The sequence below is a fragment of the Trachypithecus francoisi genome, unplaced genomic scaffold (genome assembly GCF_009764315.1).
Source record: "Trachypithecus francoisi isolate TF-2019V2 unplaced genomic scaffold, Tfra_2.0 Lachesis_group3, whole genome shotgun sequence".
In the NCBI taxonomy this organism is placed as follows: domain Eukaryota; kingdom Metazoa; phylum Chordata; class Mammalia; order Primates; family Cercopithecidae; genus Trachypithecus; species Trachypithecus francoisi.
In genome coordinates, this window is record NW_022681468.1 from 125,680,941 (window position 1) to 125,699,222 (window position 18,282).

General features: G+C 48.1%; 1 protein-coding gene across 8 annotated transcripts in view; it reads left to right on the forward strand.

Annotated features, from left to right (window-relative positions):
* The window catches only part of DAPK2 (death associated protein kinase 2), a 143,249-nt gene that overhangs the window by 99,424 nt on the left and 25,543 nt on the right, over nucleotides 1-18,282 (forward strand). For all 8 annotated transcript variants that reach the window (XM_033189821.1, XM_033189819.1, XM_033189814.1 and 5 more), the window contains one exon: nucleotides 10,140-10,269. In XM_033189821.1, coding sequence (XP_033045712.1) covers nucleotides 10,140-10,269 — 130 coding nt within the window. The remainder of the gene's footprint in view (nucleotides 1-10,139; nucleotides 10,270-18,282) is intronic.

Sequence of the window (18,282 nt, forward strand, 5' to 3'; positions counted from 1 at the left end):
GGGAAGGGCAGGGAGAACCCGCGGCAAATGCTGGTGTTGTGTGGCACAGACCGTAAAGCAAGTGTGCTGCTTAGCCCAGGACTGAAAGCCAGTGGTCCTGGAATGGCCTTGAAATTGAATTTTTATTTCTCTCCCTTTATCCCATGAGAGTATAGAGACAGGGCAGGTAGTGGTTTTCTTTCCTGCTTTACCCAGTAGGGCAACAGGAGGTCAGAGCCACACAGTGGCCTACCCCAGAGGAGGAGGCAGCCATGGGTGATAGCCAGAGGCTGTGGTTTAAGAAATCCAAGTGCAACTGAGTTCAGGCCCTTTCCTAAGCCACAACTGTGGGTTTTCTGGGAAAAACGTGGAGCTGGGCAGCAAACTGATGAGGCACTAGAGCTAGGTTGCAAATGGCAAACCAGCAGGCAAGGGTGATCTCAGAAGGCACGCTGGCATCAGCTAGAGGAAGGGAGGCTGTGTGGGAGAGTGGAAAGCTCACAGGATTTGGGGTCAGGCTGCGCTTGAATCTCAGCTCCACTACCTATTAGCTGAGGCAATGTAGGCAAATGATCTCTTGTGCCTTGGTTTTTTCATCTGTAAAACTGGGGTCATGGCAGCACTTGCTTCACAGGGTGAGGAGCAAATGTGAAGTGCTACAAGTTTTGTTCTACACGGACCTCTAGGCTGGGTGTCTGGAGGGACGCAGGAGGAGTGTAAGAAGCAGGCCCTGCCTTCAGCAAGTGTGCAGTCTGGCAGTGATATGGTTTGGATCTGTGTCCCCACCCAAATCTCATGTTGAATTGTGATCCTCAGTGTTGGAGATGGGGCCTGTTGGGAGGTGACTGGATCATGGGGGCGGATTTCCCCCTTAGTGCCTTGGTGCTATTCTCATGATAGTGAGTTCTCACAAAATCAGGTTGTTTAAAAGTGTGAGGCACCTCCCCTCTCTCTCTCTCTTGCTCCTTCTCTGGCCAGGTAAGATGTGCCTGCTTTCCCTTCGTCTTCTGCCATGATTGTAAGTTTCTTGAGGCCTCTCCAGAAGCAAAAGCTGCTATACTTCCTGTACAGCCTATGGAACCATGAGACAGTTAAATCTTTTTATTTTTTTTTTTTGAGATGGAGTCTCACTCCATCATGCAGGCTGGAGTGCAGTGGTGCGATCTCCGCTCACTGCAACCTCCGCCTCCCAGATTCAAGTGATTCTCCTACCTCAGCCTCAGAAGTAGCTGGGATTACAGGTGTGTGCCATCACACCCAGCTAATATTTTTGCATTTTTTTTTAGAGATGGGGTTTTGCTATGTTGGCCAGGCTAGTCTTGAACTCCTGACCTCAGGTAATTTGCCCACCTCTGCCTCCCAAAGTGCTGGGATTACAGGCATGAGCCACCGCGCCCATCAGGTATTTCATTACAGCAATTCGAGAATGAACAAATACAAGTGGGGAAGGCAAGACTAACTCACAGAACTCTTGGCATTGGTTGGTGCTATGGGTCAAACTTGTTGCATGAATGGAGATGGGAGAAGGAAGAAGAGCTGGGCTGCATATCCAGATGATGCTTCTGGAGGACAGAAGATTTGGGCAGGGCCTGGAAATGTGGTTAGGAGTTCAAAAGGCAGATGATAAAGATTCTTATTCTGGGAGGGAGAGACATCATCAAGGAAATAGTCACAGAAATTAAGATAACACCTATAGGCCTCTTTATATGCCTTGTTTGATCCTCCTAGTAACCTTCTTGAGGTAGGTTTTATGATTGTTATTCCTAATTTATAGGTGAGAAACCTATGCTGAGAGAGGTTCAATAACTTGCCCAGTGTCAGGCTGCTGGTAAATGGCAGAGCTGGGATCCGAACCCAGATTGCAAGGCATGCGCACTTAGCCATTATCTATATTCTTCAAAAGCCGGATGTGCAAGAGATGCATATGTGACTGCATTGGCCCATTTCTTTATTTGTCCAGTAAACAATAACTGGGCCCTGCTGTAATGCCAGCCACCCTGGGGTGCTGGGGATGGAAATGAAAGGCAAGGCTCTTGTCTTCTCTCATGGGGCTTTAATACAGTGGGGATAGGACATGTAAGGAAGGAATTGTAGTGCAGCTGGCTCTCTGCTAGAAGCGTGTGCAAGCTGGGAACAACTAGCTCTGTGTTGGAGGGGAGGGAGGTCATAGAAGAAGTTCCAGTGTGTGTGGGAACTGGGTGGGGAGGGGGAGAAAGCTTGTCAGGAAGGCTGTTCCAGCGGAGTGAACTGCAGGGTGGGATGGGGTAATGAAGAGGTGGTAGGGATGTAGCGGAGGGAAAGCGGCAGGCAGTAGGAGGTGGGGCAGCAGGGTCTTGAATGCCACACAGAGGCAGGCATTGGACATGGGCCACACTGGAGACTTGTGGGGAGGTGCTGCCTGTGGTCCCATCGACAGTGTGTGAGGAGAGGGAGCTGAGCACCCTGGAAACCTGTCCACAGAGGCCTGACATGGAGCGGCCTTCCTTTCTCAGGTTGCCCAGCACTGCCTGAATAATCTGGGGCTGTGCTTGACATGGCCGGTGAAGACTGGTAGGTAGCTTCCTTGTCCCCACAGCACAGCCCTGGCTGGGCCTCTGCTTTGCTGAGCAGAGCAGCCTCACTCAGCAGCAAGCAGGCCACACGGGCATCTGGAGAGGGCGCCCGGCTGGGGGTTCTTGCTCAGTGACCTTGGTAGTTTCTTGATGTCTCTGGGCTGCTGTGACATGAAGGGACTAAATGATCTCTGAGGTCCCTTGCGGCCCCAAAAATGCGAGTCTGGGGGTGAAATGGGGTGGGAGGAGGGAAACAAGCTGAGTGGGGAGGAGGAGGTGGGTGTGTGAAAGGGTATGGCTCTTCAGCTGAGTGCAGGTAATTCACCATTCAACGGTGATTTGGTCTGAGCTCCCAGTTCATGCTGCATCCCAGAAAAGAATGGGCAAACATAGCCGCTGTTCTCTGAAATCTCACAGGGTGCGGCTCCTTACATAAACCATCTCTCTCAATCCCAGAGCAACCCATGGCTTAGTAGGTATTGCCCCCATTTTGTAGATGGGAAACTGAGCCTCTAAGAGCTCCAGTGTCTTTGTCCAATTTTCATATTGTGAATAGCAGAGCTGGGATTTGAACCCAGACTTGCCTTTGTCTTTTGTACTTTACTACATAGCCCCCCAAGGGTGTCTTCATCCTGCTCAGACTTCAGGACATGTTGTGCTGGGCCCACAGGCCATGGGTGCCCCACCGGATGACCACCTTCTCATCAGCACCACAGCAGGCACCTCTGGCCAGATCCCCCAGGGCACAAAGGAGCACATTGGCCTCTCCCATGGGTGCCTCCCTGGTGGGAGGAGCTGGGTGGGTTTGTTTTGACAAGGGTATTTCTGCCTCCTGGTGGCAGGCAGGCCCTGGGCTGGGCAGTGGCGGCATCTGTGGGAATGTGACCCCTCCTTCCAGCCGTGCTTTGGAGGTGATGTCAGGTGTGTGGGTGAAGTATTTGGTTGAAGTAAATAAAGCTGGAGGAGAATGACAGGAGTGAGGAGTATGGATAGGATCAGACTGCCCCAGAGGGCACTGTGGCTTGGACCCAGCAGTGTGTGGTTGCAGCAGCCTGTTCTTCCTTCCTGACCTGGGGCCAGGAGACCTGGGCCTTTACAAGTCCTGCCTTAGAACCCAAAGCAGTAGGAATTTTCCCAGCCAGCTTGGGAGGTTGTGCCATCTCGAAACTGCAGAGCCTAGAGCTTGAAGGGGCTTTGGATACCATCCACTGCCTGACTCAGAGTTGGGGGACTGAGGCCCAGAGAAAGGACGTGGCCTGCTTAAGCTCACACGGCCTTGGGTGGTGGAGCTGGATCTGCAGTTTTCCAATCCTCAGGCCTGGCCTCTTTTTCATCACGCTGCTCTGTTTGGGGAGGGAGGAAGCAGAGAAGCTTAGACCAAATCCCTGGGGAACTGCCACTTTGCTGACCCTTAGCTTCCTTTTGGACCCTCCCTTAGTCCCGTTCCCTCCTGCTCAATCCCCATCACAGTCCTATGGGAGGAGTGCACTCTGGAGCCCCTAGTGGTGGTGCGGGGCCTCCATGGGGCAGAAAAAGAGGAGCCTCTGAGCCTGGATTCTTTCAATTCATTTCCCCAAATATTAATGGAACATGCAGGATGCAAGACGCCGCAGGGGATGCCAGGAACCCTAAAACCAATTTGAATTTTCCCAGAGAAAAGGCTGCCACCTAGGAAAGTGGCATCACCTGTGAGACACAGCCTACAGCTTAGGATTGCCAGCAGGCCAGGGTCATTAACACTGAGGGGTTAGAGCACAGGGTCGGGGGAAGCTCAGTGAGAAGTAAGGGAGTTAGCTGGGTGTTAGGGTGGCTGATGTCTGTAATCCCAACTACTCAGGAGGCTGAGCGGGGAGGATCACTTGAGCTCATGAGTTTAAATCCAGTCTGGGCAACATCTCATCTCTTTTTTTTAAAAAAAGATTCTTTCTCTTTTAAGTAAGGGAGTAAGAGGAGGCAGGGTTGAGGGGGAGGAGGCTCTGAAAATGAAGAGGAGTAGGACAGCCATTCCAAGCCAGAGCAAGGATGGAGCTGAGATGTCGTTCTGGAGTGGTAGTGCCCACCCTGCGGGGATATAGAGCAGGTACAGGCAAGGGATGGGTGGTGAGGCTGGAAAGAGAGCATGGGGCAGTCAGTGCCTTGACTACCTCAAATGTCAGGCAGGGTGTTTGGACTTTCTCCGGTGGCCAGTGGGAACACTGAAGATATTTAGCCAGACTCAGTGATGTGTTGGGGAGAAAGGGATTGGACTGCCAGGGAAGCCCCCACCCCACTGCTCCCCACTGACTGTGACATTACAAACTGTCGCACCTTGGGCAAATCATTTAGCCCTGTGTGAGCCCCGTTTGCTTATCTGTGAAATGGAGTCGGTAACAGTACCTGTCACTCAGGATGGCTGCAAGGGTCACACAGAGCACTAGCATCTAATCTGGCTTAGTAAACATGCTGTAAATGTTAGTCCCTGCCCTCTGTCCTGGCTGTCATCAGGCCAGTAGTAGAGCTTGGGACAGCAAGAAGGAAGCCTGTCTGAAAGCAGGTGGAGCTTCAGGTTTGGGGGCCCAAATCCCCTGGCCAGCCTATAGGCACCGTGGTGGCCTAGGACGGAAGCAGAAACATCGCTGGATGGCAGGGAGCCATGGCCTCTCTTTACTCCCAATCAGGGTAGGTCTGAGTCTGTGGGTATGTCTGGTCCAAATGGCCCAATGAGTGGTGAAGGTGGGGACAAGAACCCGGGTCCTGACCACCCAACAGAGCATTCCTGCTGCCCCATGGCCACCTTCCAGCCTGAAACCCCCAGGCTACATCCTTTATCCAGACCCAGCTTGGGTGTTCCCCCTGCCAGGACCTCTGTTTTCTCATCTGACTTGAGGACCTCCTGCTCAGGAGCTCCTGAGGCCAGGGATGGGGTCTGGGGCTACTCACTTGCATGGAAGCATCACCAGAAGAAAAGGCAACCTGGGGTGGGACACAGGTGCCAGAGGAGGAAAACAGCTGTGTCTGAGCCAGGCACGAGGTTGCCCCAGGTTGCCAGGCCAGAGTGGCATTGCTGCTTCTGTCTGGGATAGATTTTTTTTTTTTTTTTTTGAGACAGAGTCCCTCTCTGTTGCCCAGACTGGATTACAGTGGTATGATCTCAGCTCACTGCAGCCTCTGCTTCCCGGGTTCAAGCAATTCTCTGGCCTCAGCTTCCTGAATAGTGGTGACTACAGGTGTGTGCCACCACGCCCAACTAATTTTTGTATTTTTTTTAGTAGAGTCGGGGTTTCACCATGTTGGGCTAGTCTTGAACTCCTGACCTCAAGTGATCCACCTACTTCAGCCTCCCAAAGTGCTGGGATTATAGGCATGAGCCACTGCACCCGCCCCCCCGGGCTAGATTAATAAAACCCCTGAGAAGCAAGGAAGGGGAATCATTTAGTTTAGTGGTTAGGAGCACAGGCTTTGGGGCCGGAGAGATAAAGGTTAAAATTCCTAATGAGGGATAATACAAGCTAATGTTATAGTCTTGGTTTCTTTTCTTTTCTTTTCTTTTTTTCTTTTTGACAGGGTCTCACTTTGTTGCCAGGTCTGGAGTATAGTGGCACAATCATAGCTTATTGCAGCCTCAACCTCCTGGGCTCAGGTGATCCTCCCACTTCAGCATCCTGAGTAGCTGGGACTAAAAGTGTGTGCCACCATGCTGGGCTAATTTTTAAATTTTTTTTTTGTAGAGACAGGGTTTTGCCATGTTGCCTTGGCTGGTCTTGAACTCCTGGGCTTAAGCAATCCTCCTGTCTCTGCCTCCCAAAGTTTTGGGATTACAGGCGTGAGCCACCACACCTGGCCAGTCTTGGTTTCTTTCTTTTTTTTTCAAAAGAGGAATGATAACACCCACCATGTGAGGTAGTTGAGAGTTCAATGAAGTATAAAGTATGTCCAATGTTTGCTTAGCACTGGGTCCTGTATATTGCAGGGGCTTAATCAGCGGCACCTGTCTTCACTTAGGGCACATATATTGAGCGCCTGCTGGATATCAGGCTCTATCCCAACCTCTGGGGAGATGACAGGAACAAAACCCTTGGGCAACCCAGTAGACGGAGACAAGCAGACAAGCTCATCAGAGTAAGAAGCACTGCATTCGGGTATTACAGGGTACTTTGGGAACTGAGGCAGGGAGAGAGCAGGGAAGGCCTTCTGGAGGAGGTACCACCTTTGCTGAAATGTGAACAGGAACTAACCAGGTTTGGGGTTGGGGTAGTGCAGGGAGAGCGTTCCAAGCAGGAGAGAAGTCACCTGCTGTGTGTTAGGTTCTTAGGGTGGGGCTGAGGACAGATGGGACTCGGCGAGAGGGGGGGGTGGGAAACATGGTCTTGCCCTGAGGTTCTTTTTTTGTTGTTGTTGTTGTTTTGAAATGGAGTCTCACTTTGTTGCCCAGGCTGGAGAGTAGTGGTGTGTTCTCGGCTCACTGCAGCCTCCGCCTTCTGGGTTCAAGTGATTCTTCTATCTCAGCCACCCGAGTAGCTGGAATTACAGGCGCATGCCACCACTCCCAGCTAATTTTTATATTTTTAGTAGAGATGGGGTTTCACCATATTGGCCAGGTTGGTCTCAAACTCCTGACCTCAGGTGATCCCCCCAGCCTCGGCCTCCCAAAGTGCTGGGATTACACGCGTGAGCCACTGTGCCCGGCCTGCCCTGAGGTTCTTATAGGCCAGTGGGGAAACCATCTCTCCTGGACTGGGTGCCACAGAGGTGAGTGGATGTGAAGAAGGAGACTTCCCATCTCTTAGGCAGCATTGCCTTGGAGATTTCAGCCTCGATTCTTCCCCTCCACCACCTCATCCCTGCTGCTCCATAGTCCTGGGGATCACTACATGTAGTGTTTCCACCTCTGCCCACCGTGGCTCCCACCCCCAGTCGGCGTGTGGTGTGTGGCGGGATCCTAGGCCCTCAGCTATGGTGGTTGGGAGGGGTGGGGTCATGGCCTTTCAGTACCGGAGAGATGTCTCAGGGTCTTTTCCCTGGAGGAGAGGAGAAGTTCCTAAGAGGGTGAAACTGTCTACCTGGGAGATAGTTGGCAGTCGGGAGGTTGCAGCGGACTGCATGAGGTGCCAGGACACTTGGGGTCCATGGGCAGCCCCCAGTGGGATGGTCAGGGGTGCTGGAGTGGGACCACTTTCCTGGATCCTCTCCAGGTCATAAGCTGCCCTCGCCTACCCTCATGCTCCTTTCTGTATGGCCTTGGGGAAATTTGCAGTGCCTTGGGGAAAGACTTGGACACATTTTCAAAACCATGTTGAGAGTAATCTCCAGAGGGGAAGAAGAATAAAAAAGCAAAAACTGCAAAAGGAAATGTGTTATTTATTTTTTTAAAAAAGGAAAAAAAGTTGGGGAAGGCCTCGGCCAGCTCCCTTGAGTGGAAGTTTCCAGCTGGAAGGTCACAGAGACCATAGGCAGCCAGGGGCACATGGGGGAAGGCATCCGTCCAGATTCAGTGTCAGTCCAGCTAACAGTTAGAGTCACCCTCAGCACGCCAGCTGCTATGCTGTGCACTGCAGGGGCAAAGATGCAAACATGCAAAGATATGAATCCTCCTTCCAGCTGAAGACAGCTCTGATAGGGGAGCTATGATAAAAACAGCAAAGGACCGCTAGACAAGAGAAAGCATGCCAAATATTCATCACAGAAAGGTTCAAATAAGCTTGGTGGGGCCTGGAGGAGGGTGGGGCTCACTCCTGGGGGTGGTGGAGGGTGCTTAGGGTTGCTGAGGAAAGTCTGCAAGAACACGGTGGATTGAGTTAGACTTTGAAGCCCAGCTAGGATTTCAATGGGCAGAGACTGAACAGAAGGCTTTCCAGGCAGAGCAGATGGCATGCCAAAGGTGCAAGGTATGGAAGCCCTTCAGTGCTTTAAGAAACAAGGATGTTCGATTTTCTTAAACATTTTTTTTATTTAATAGCTTTATGGTGATATAATTCACATACTATACAATTTATTCACTTAATGTGTACCGTTTACGAAGTTAAATAACCAACACCACCATCATTTATAGAAAATAGAAAAGAAACCTTGTACTCCCCATCTCTCCATTCCCCCAGTCCTAGGCGACTACTAATCTATTTTCTGTCTCTGTGAATTTGCCTACTCTGGGTATTTTGTATCAATGGAATATATTTTGTCTTTTGTGACTGGTTGTTTCCCTTAGCATAATGTTTTCAAGGTTCATTGCTGCTGTAGCAGGTATCAATACTTCATTCCTCTTTATATTTTAATTAATTAATTAATTAATTAATTTATTTATTGAGATGGAGACTCACTCTGTTGCCCAGGCTGGAGTGCAGTGGCATGATCTTGGCTCACTGCAACCTCCACCTCCTGGGTTAAGCGATTCTCCTGCCTCAGCCTCCTGAGTAGCTGGGACTACAGGAGTGCATCACCACACCCAGCTTTTGTATTTTTTGAAGAGACAGGGGTTTTGCCATGTTGGCCCGGCTGGTCTCGAACTCCTGACCTCAAGTAATCCACCCGCCTCGACCTCCCAAAGTTCTAGGATTACGGGCGTGAGCCACCGTGCCCAGCAGTATTTCATTCCTTTTTATTTTTTTGACTTCATTCCTTTTTATGGCCCAATAACATTCACATGTGGATACTAGATGTGCTATGGGTGTTCACATCTTGTTTATCCATTCATTCACTGTTTCCCCTTCAGGGCTATTGGGAATATGCTGCTGTGAACATTTGTATATAGATTTTGGTTGGATGTGTGTTTTCGGGACATTTCCTTTAGAGTGGAGTGAAGGAAAGTTGTGTGGTGGGAGAAAGTGGGTGAAGCAGAGGGGACTGTAGTCTGAGTGGTTGGGTGGGAGTGAGAAGGGAGAGCTCAGGATTCCATTGCAGCCTCACTGGGAGTTTGGGATGTGCGAGGGCCAGGCCCATGGGTGTGTGAGGGGCTGTCCCCTACCCCGCACCCACCTGCATTGTTGTGTCAGACCTGGCAGCTGCTTGCTGGGCTGGAAATAGCCTGAGCGGCTGGTATTTTCCCTGGAAATGAGGTGCATTTTTTCCTGTGTCCTGCTGAGGACCAAAATTAGTTAAACACAGAGAGAAATGTGGGCTACACAGTTAGTCTAGAGGAGGGGAATGTTGTCAACAGGAAGCTGGCTGGCCAGGGGAAAGAGGCGGTCAGGAAGACCAAGTCAGTAAACCAAGTATAAACAGAGGCTAAGCTGGGATGTCCCCCTCCCTTTCACACTCACACAGCAGTGCTGGGTTTGTTTACAGGAAACGCTGCCCGCTGCAAGTATCTCAGACCCCATTTGACAGATGGGAAAACAGAGGCACTGCATTAAAGGGATCTGCCACTCAGAGACAGAACGGAGATGAAGGCTGGAGTCTTCAGTTCTGCTGTGAGCAGAAGGTTTAGTAAAACCCAGGCCTTGCCCTCAATGCTTTGCCTGTCTTTGAGTTCACAGAGAAGACTGAGGACACAAAAACAAGGAAGAGTTTATGCTGTTTCAGTTTCCCACCCCAAACCCCAAAGCCAAAACACAAACCAACCAGCCTTTAATTATCGTCTTTTTTTTTTCTTTTCTTCCTTCTTTCCTTTTTTTTTTTCTCCTTTTTGTTGTCCAGCCAGAAAACATTATGTTGTTAGACAAGAATATTCCTATTCCACACATCAAGCTGATTGACTTTGGTCTGGCTCACGAAATAGAAGATGGGGTTGAATTTAAGAACATTTTTGGGACGCCGGAATTTGTCGGTGAGTTTTAGGCCTGTTTCTCTCTCAGCTAAGAATCTGGCATCAAAGGTGGAGATCCTGGGAAGAAACCTGTGTTTGGGGCTATGGCCTCTGGGCAAAGAGATGATGCGTTGGGACATCCCTAGAAACCTAATGGGTGGAGAAGGAAATGTCTTGTTGGGCCTGGGGGTGAGGGCCCAGGTGTAGCCTCTGAGTGCTCAGTGGGGCAAGGGCTGAATGGGGCCCAGTGGCTCTCAGTGGGGTACAGCCTATACGGTTAAACCCTCGCAGCCCTGGCCCCACTTCCTGCTCTTAGATGAGTTTATTCTTGTGAAGATTTAAAATTACCTCGCCCTCTTGAATTCCCATAAACTCAACCTTCTCTGAACTAGCTTTTGATTTCCTGAAAAGGAAAAGGGAAATCATCTGCCAAATTCCACATCCACCCACTCGCCTCTCCTCTATGCCTGGCTTTATTCATGCATGGGGGTGCCCAGCTCCAGTGGGGCCCTGGCTGCTTTCTCTTCCCTCTGTTTCTCTCACCCTTGGCCCAGGCCCCTGCCCGTTCTGTACCCCAGAAGCCTCCTTACAGGGCTTGGGGAGGAAGTTGGGGTCATGAAGAAACAGCTTGTACAGGGGGAAGGAATGAGCCCTGAGAACCACCATCTGTGTATCTGCTTTGGGAGTTGGAGTAGTCTTGGAGATAGGGAGGGCATGCATGATGTCCTCAAAATCTGGGTGCTAAAACTTCTGACCACGGTCAAGTCAAAAAGAAAGAACGTGTCAGACCAACCTGATGGATTTTCAGGCTCTGCAGCCACTGTAGAATGCTGTTCAGAGACCCCACAGATCCCAGGGCAGGAAGCCCTTGCTGTATACCAGGCACTATGTCGCATGCTCTACAAACATTCTCTTAATTATCTTCAAATGGCTTCATGAAGCAGAGTTAATTATTTTCTCCAACAAGTGACTTGTTCAAGGCAACACAACCAGTAGGCAGTGGAGCTGAGATTCAAATACAGATACAGCCAACAGCAAAGCCTGTGCTCTTCCCATTATGCCAGGTTGTCTAAGGAAACCCTGCCCTCAAAGAGCTTACAATTCAGTTGTAGAGACAAGTCATCAAACCACCAAATAGGAGTGCCAGAAGGATCTTTTTGGATTCTCTGGTCCAGTTTAACAAATGTGGAGATGGCAGGCTGGGGGATTTTAGTTAAGGTCAACTCAAGTTATTTGTCACCTACTGTATGACAGATATTAGGTGATGTATGGGGGACACAGTGATGTTAAGGAGCCATACTCAGAATGACACACCCAAGGTCACAAGTTGGTGGCCAAGCCAACTTAAACCCGGGGCACAGACATCTAGACTCAAGCTTTGTCTGAAAGAGCGGTTGCTACCCACCATTCTCATATGTGATAAAAACCCATGTCTATTAGTTACATTTATTCTAATTGTTAACAATAAACAACTAGAAACTCAGAGCAATAATGGAAGAGGTATCACAAGACAGGATGTGATTAAGTGTAAAGCAAGTGAAATAGATGTTCTGAAAAGACTGTTCATATGAGATATCCACTCTGGCAAAGTCAATGGGATCAGTCATGGCCTTGAGTGAGTGAGGGAAAAAGGTCTGGTGTTGGGGTGGGAGAGGTATCTGAAGAGGGGTGGGGAGGGAGCCAGAGGAGAGGAGGAACACCTCCCAGGTTCACTGATACCCTATCAGGGGAGTAAGGCCAGAGTAAGCCATTTATCAGGGACAAGTCACTGTCCACTGCAAATGGAACTGAGAGTTCACACTAGACTGTTAGTGTGAGTGGGTTATTGATGGATGAGGCTGTACTATGGAGAGTTTTGCCCAGTGGTATGCTGATAAATAACAACCAGGTCTCAAAAACAAATTCCCTAATTTATAGCATTGGCCAATTTCAAGATACTGGCATGTTGTCACTCAATACAGAGTTGGAAAGATGTACACATCATTGGCTTTTGTGAGCCAGTATGGTTTTGTTTGCACTGGTTTTGTCTTACCTTAAAATGTGTAAGATGACTTCTCCCAACCCTTGGCTAAATTATGATGACTTTCTTTCCCAAGATCCCTGAGAAACAGGTTATAACCATTTTCCCCTGCTCCTACCATTCCTTTGATACTGTAACCTGAGACCCAGGGTCAAAAAATTAGTGTCAGCTTTTAGTACTAGGGTGGATTCGGTGTTCTAAAAAGCCCTCCAGCTACAAAACTGGAATTTTTTTTTTTTTCTTTTTTTTTGAGACAGGGTCTCACTCTGTCACCCAGGCTGGAGTGCAGTGGTGCCATCATACCTCACCACAGATTCAATGTCCTGGGCTCCAGTAAACCTCCCACCTCAGCCTCCTGAGTAGCTTGGTCTACAGGCATGCATCATTATGCCTGGCAAATTTTTAAAATGTTTTGTAGAGGTGGGGTCTCACTATATTGCCCAGGCTGATCTCAAATTCCCGGACCCAAGTGATCCTCCCACCTCAGCCTGCCAAAGTGCTGGGTGACAGGTGTGAGCCACCATGCCTGGCTTCCAAAACTGGATTCCTGAGAAAAATTGTCTTTTTCATGAAATTCTGGTCTCATGGGAAGTAAGAGAAATCTTTATTTTTATTTATTTATTGAGACAGAGTCTCACTCTGTCACCCATGCTGGAGTGCACTGGTGTGATCTCAGCTCACTGCAACCTCCACCTCCTGGGTTCAAGTGATTCTCGTGCCTCAGCCTCCCTAGTAGCTGGGATTACAGGCACCCACCACCATGCCTGGCTAATTTTTGTATTTTTAGTAGAGATAGGGTTTCACCCTGTTGGCCAGGCAGGTCTCGAACTCCTGACCTCAAGTGATCCCCCTGCCTTGGCCTCCCAAAGTACTGGGATTACAGACGTGAGCCAGTGAGCCACTGCTCCTGGCCAGAGAAATCTTTGAACATAGTAACTCCTTCAGCACCACCTGTCCCACCCCCAAAAGCTGATGAGTTGGAGGTAGAGCTAGAGCAGTGAGCAGCAAGAAAATTCAATAGAAGGACCTCCCCTAGAGGCAAGTTCGCTTGTCACCACTTCAGTTAGAGACCAGCAAAATTTAGACGTTCAAGGACATAAGATATTGAAATTATCAGATGTTGACTATAACATCTGGTGGATGGAATATATACACTAGTGGAATACACACATTAAAGTACATTTTATATACATAGAAATAAAAGGTAGACTCACAAGAATGAGCAAGCAATAAGAGGTGTCAAAAATGACCAGATGAATTTTAAAAAGAACTGGATAATAGAACTTGAAGGAATTTAATTGCTGAAATTTAAAACTCTGTGAATGGGTTAAACATCAGATTATATACAGCGAAGGAGAGAGTCGAAGAACTGAAAGAGCTGAAAAAAGTTAGCTAGAGGCCGGGCGCAGTGGCTCACGCCTGTAATCCCAGCACTTTGGGAGGCCAAGGTGGGCGGATCACAAGGTCGGGAGATTGAGACTATTCTGGCTAACACGGTGAAACCCCATCTCTACTGAAAATACAAAAAATTAGCTGGGCGAGGTGGCGGGCGCCTGTAGTCCCAGCTACTCGGGAGGCTGAGGCAGGAGAATGGCGTAAACCCGGGAGGCGGAGCTTGCAGTGAGCTGAGATCCGGCCACTGCACTCCAGCCTGGGCGACAGAGCGAGACTCCGTCTCAAAAAAAAAAAAAAAAAAAAAAAAAGAATGGCGTGAACCGGCAGGCGGAACTTGCAGTGAGCCAAGATCGCACCACTGCACTCCAGCCTGGGCGACAGAGCGAGACTCCATTTCAAAAAAAAAAAAAAAGTTAGCTAGAGCACCACAGAGTGACAAAGATGTAGAAAATGAAAGAGAGGAAAAGCAAGAGGGTAAAAAGAGAAAACCCATCACAGGTCTCTTTGGAATTCTGAAAGGAGGAAATAGAGACAAAAAAAGGAGAAGCACTATTTGAAGAGAATGGCTGAGAATTTTCTGAACTGCATCCATGCATCCACAGACACAGAAAGGACAATATATACCATGCAGAAAAAACAAAAATCTTACCTAGACACATTATAGTGAAACTGAAGGGTACCAAGACAAAGCAGTCAGAGAAGACAAATACCTACAAAAGAACAATAATAAGATCAACAGCATATTTCTCCAAACAACAGTGGAAGCCAGTATCCAGTGGAATATTATCTCCAAAGAGCTGAGGAAAAATAAAAGTAAACCTATAATTGTGTGCCCAGAAATATATCTCAAGAATGAGGGCAGGCATGGTGGCTTATGTCTGTAATCCCAGCACTTTGGGAGGCCAAGGCGGGTGGATCACTTGAGGTCAGGAGCTCGAGACCAGCCTGACCAACATCCAAACTGTGGTCATTTTTCTAATAATTTATTTGTTTTTATTTTTATTTTTTTGAGACAGAGTTTCACTCTTTTTGCCCTGGCTGGAGTGCAATGATGCGATCTCGGCTCACCGCAACCTCCACCTCCTGGGTTCAAGTGATTCTCCTGCCTCAGCCTCCCAAGTAGCTGGGATTATAGGCACGTGCCACCAAGACAAGCTAATTTTATATTTTTAGTAGAGACAGGGTTTCGCCATGTTGGCCAGGCTGGTCTCAAACTCCTGACCTCAGGTGATCCACCTCCCTCGGCCTCCCAAAGTGCTGGGATTACAGGCATGAGCCACAGCATCTGGCCTAATAATTTATTTTTTATTGTATCTTACTGAAGTAGCAGTTCAGGACAGACTGATTTTTTTTTTTTTTTGAGACAGGGTCTTGCTTATTTATCCAGGCTGGAGTGCAGTGGCACAATCACAGCTCACTGCTGACTCAACCCCCTGGGATTAAGCAATCCTCCCATCTCAGCCTCCCAAGTAAAATACAAAAATTAGCCAGATGTGGTGGCACACGCTTGTAATCCCAGCTACTTGGGAGGCTAAGGCAGGAGGATCACTTGAACCCAGGTGGCAGAGGTTGTCGTGAGCTGAGATCACGCCATTGCACTCTAGCCTGAACGACAGAGTGAGACCATGTATCAGGAAAAAAAAAAAAAAAATGAGGGCAAAGATGTAAGAAAAACAAAAAAGAACAATTAAAAAACCCCCAAAACATTGATATAGAGTTTACCACCAATAGACCATCATTAGCAGATGTTCTAAAAGATGTATTTCTGAATTAAAGAAATGAACTCTAAATGGAGGCCTCAAAGCAAGAAGTAAGAGAAGCAAAGAAATTGGTAAATACTAAGCAAATATAAACATTTTTTCTGCCTAAAATTGTGATGATGGCTGGGCGCAGTGGCTCATGCCTATAATCCAAGCATTTTTGGGAGGCCAAGACGGGAAGATCACTTGAGGTCAGGAGTTCGAGACCAGCCTGGGCAACATGGTGAGACCCCACCTCTACTAAAAATACAAAAAATTAGCCAGGCATTGTGGCTCATGCCTGTAGTCCCAGCTACTCTGGACGCTGAAGTAGGATAATTGCTTGAACCTGGGAGGTGGAGGTCGCAGAGAGCCGAGATAGCACCACTGTACTCCAGCATGGACGACAGTGAGAGTCTGTTTCAAAAAACAAAACAATAGGCCGGGCACTATGGCTCACACCTGTAATCTCAGCGCTTTGGGAGGCTGAGACGGGCAGATCACCTGAGGTCAGGAGTTCGAGCTCAGCCAGCCTGGCTAACATGGTGAAACCCCATCTCTACTAAAAATACAAAAATTAGCTGGGAGTGGTGGTGGGTGCCTGTAATCTCAGCTACTCGGAAGGCTGAGGCAGGAGAATTGCTTGAACCCAGGAGGTGCAGGTTGCAGTGAGCCAAGTTGGCACCATTGCACTCCATCCTGGGCGATAAGAGCAAGACTCCGTCTCAAAAAAAAAACAGGATAAAACTAAAACATGAAGAAAATGTTAGATGGAGCAGTATTTAAAATTAATGTTCTGAGGTTTTTAGATTGTTAGAGGAGCATCAAAATGTTGATTTATATTAGAATTTGTTAGATATCCACAGTTATGTCTCAAAGATAGTTGTTAAAAAAAAGAAGTTGGGGAAAAACAATAAAACCGAAAGTCTTCATTTTTTAAAGAAGGCAAGAAAGGAAAAGAAAGGCACAGAAAAAAAAACAGACAAATAAAAGCATGTTGATGACAGAAATAAAAGTGTATATATCTCAGATCAATGGCATGAGAAAGTGAGTTCTGCTTCTCAATCTATGATGAAAGCTTTAAAAAAAAAAAAAAAAATCGGCTGGACATGGTGGCTCATGTCTGTAATCCCAGCGCTTTGGGAGGCTGAGGCCAGAGGCTTGAGCCTAGAAATTTGAGACCAGCCTGGGCAATGTAGTGAGACCTCATCTCTACAAAAACAATTAAAAAAATAGCTGGTATAGGGGCACATGCCTGTGGTCTAGCTACTTGGGAGGCTGAGATGGGAGGATTGCTTAATCCCAGGGGGTTGAGTCAGCAGTGAGCTGTGATTGTGCCACTGCACTCCAGCCTGGATAAATAAGCAAGACCCTGTCTCAAAAAAAAAAAAAAAAATCAGTCTGTCCTGAACTGCTACTTCAGTAAGATACAATAAAAAATAAATTATTAGGCCAGATGCTGTGGCTCATGCCTGTAATCCCAGCACTTTGGGAGGCTGAGGGAGGTGGATCACCTGAGGTCAGGAGTTTGAGACCAGCCTGGCCAACATGGCGAAACCCTGTCTCTACTAAAAATATAAAATTAGCTTGTCTTGGTGGCACGTGCCTATAATCCCAGCTACTTGGGAGGCTGAGGCAGGAGAATCACTTGAACCCAGGAGGTGGAGGTTGCGGTGAGCCGAGATCGCATCATTGCACTCCAGCCAGGGCAAAAAGAGTGAAACTCTGTCTCAAAAAAATAAAAATAAAAACAAATAAATTATTAGAAAAATGACCACAGTTTGGATGTCACAGCAGTGTCACATTGCTATAAGAGTCTCTAAATGCATAGTCCAAATTTCTGTGCCTTTCTTGTTGGACCAAGTGACAGTCTATGGACTGTTTGTCTCTGCAGACCACACTTTGAGTTATCACTGACCTAAAGAAAGTCTTTCATGTGCACATTAGGAACCACATGCAAAAAAAAAAGTTCATAGCAATGTCGTTTCAATAATTTTTTAAAATGGAAGCCATTTAAACGAACTCTGAGAGAATGACTAAAAAATGATACACATTCACATGATGGATTACTGTGTAGCAGTGAAAATGTAAAAAGCATGGATGAACAGTCCTTCTCAAGCTACTGTCCTCTCTTTTGTCTCCATAATCTCCAAGCTTTTAAAAAGTGGCATCTATACTCTTACCTCCACTTCTTTGTACCTTTTTTTTTTTTTTGGAGATGGAGTTTCGTTCTTGTCGCCCAGGCTGGAGTGCAATGGTGTGATCTCGGCTCACTGCAGCCTCCATCTCCTGGGTTCCAGCGATTCTCCTGTCTCAGCCTCCCAAGTAGCTGGGATTACAGGCATGTGCCACCACGCGCAGCTAATTTTGTATTTTTAGTAGAGACAGGGTTTCTCCATGTTGGTCAGTCTGGTCTCAAACTCCCAACCTCATGTAATCTGCCCACCTGGGCCTCCCAAAGTGCTGGGATTACCGCCATGAGCCACCACACCTGGCCTTTTTTTTTTTTTTCCAGACAGGGTCTCACTCTGTCACCCAGGCTGAAGTACAGTGGCATGATCTCAGCTCACTGCAACCTCCACCTCCCAGGTTCAAGCAATTCTCATGCCTCAGCCTCCCAAGTAGCTGGGATTACAAGCACCCGCCACCATACCAAGCTAATTTTTTTTGTATTTTTAGTAGAGATGAGGTTTTGCCATGTTGGCCAGGCTGGTCTTGCATCTTGACCTCAAGTGATCCACCCACCTCAGCCTCCCAAAGTGCTAGGATTATAGGTGTGAGCCACCATGCCCAGCCTGTACCTTCTTGACACTCTGGACGCTGCGGGGCTGTGAAATTCAACACTCACTTTCCAGGGATTATCTGCTTGATCTCTGGGGA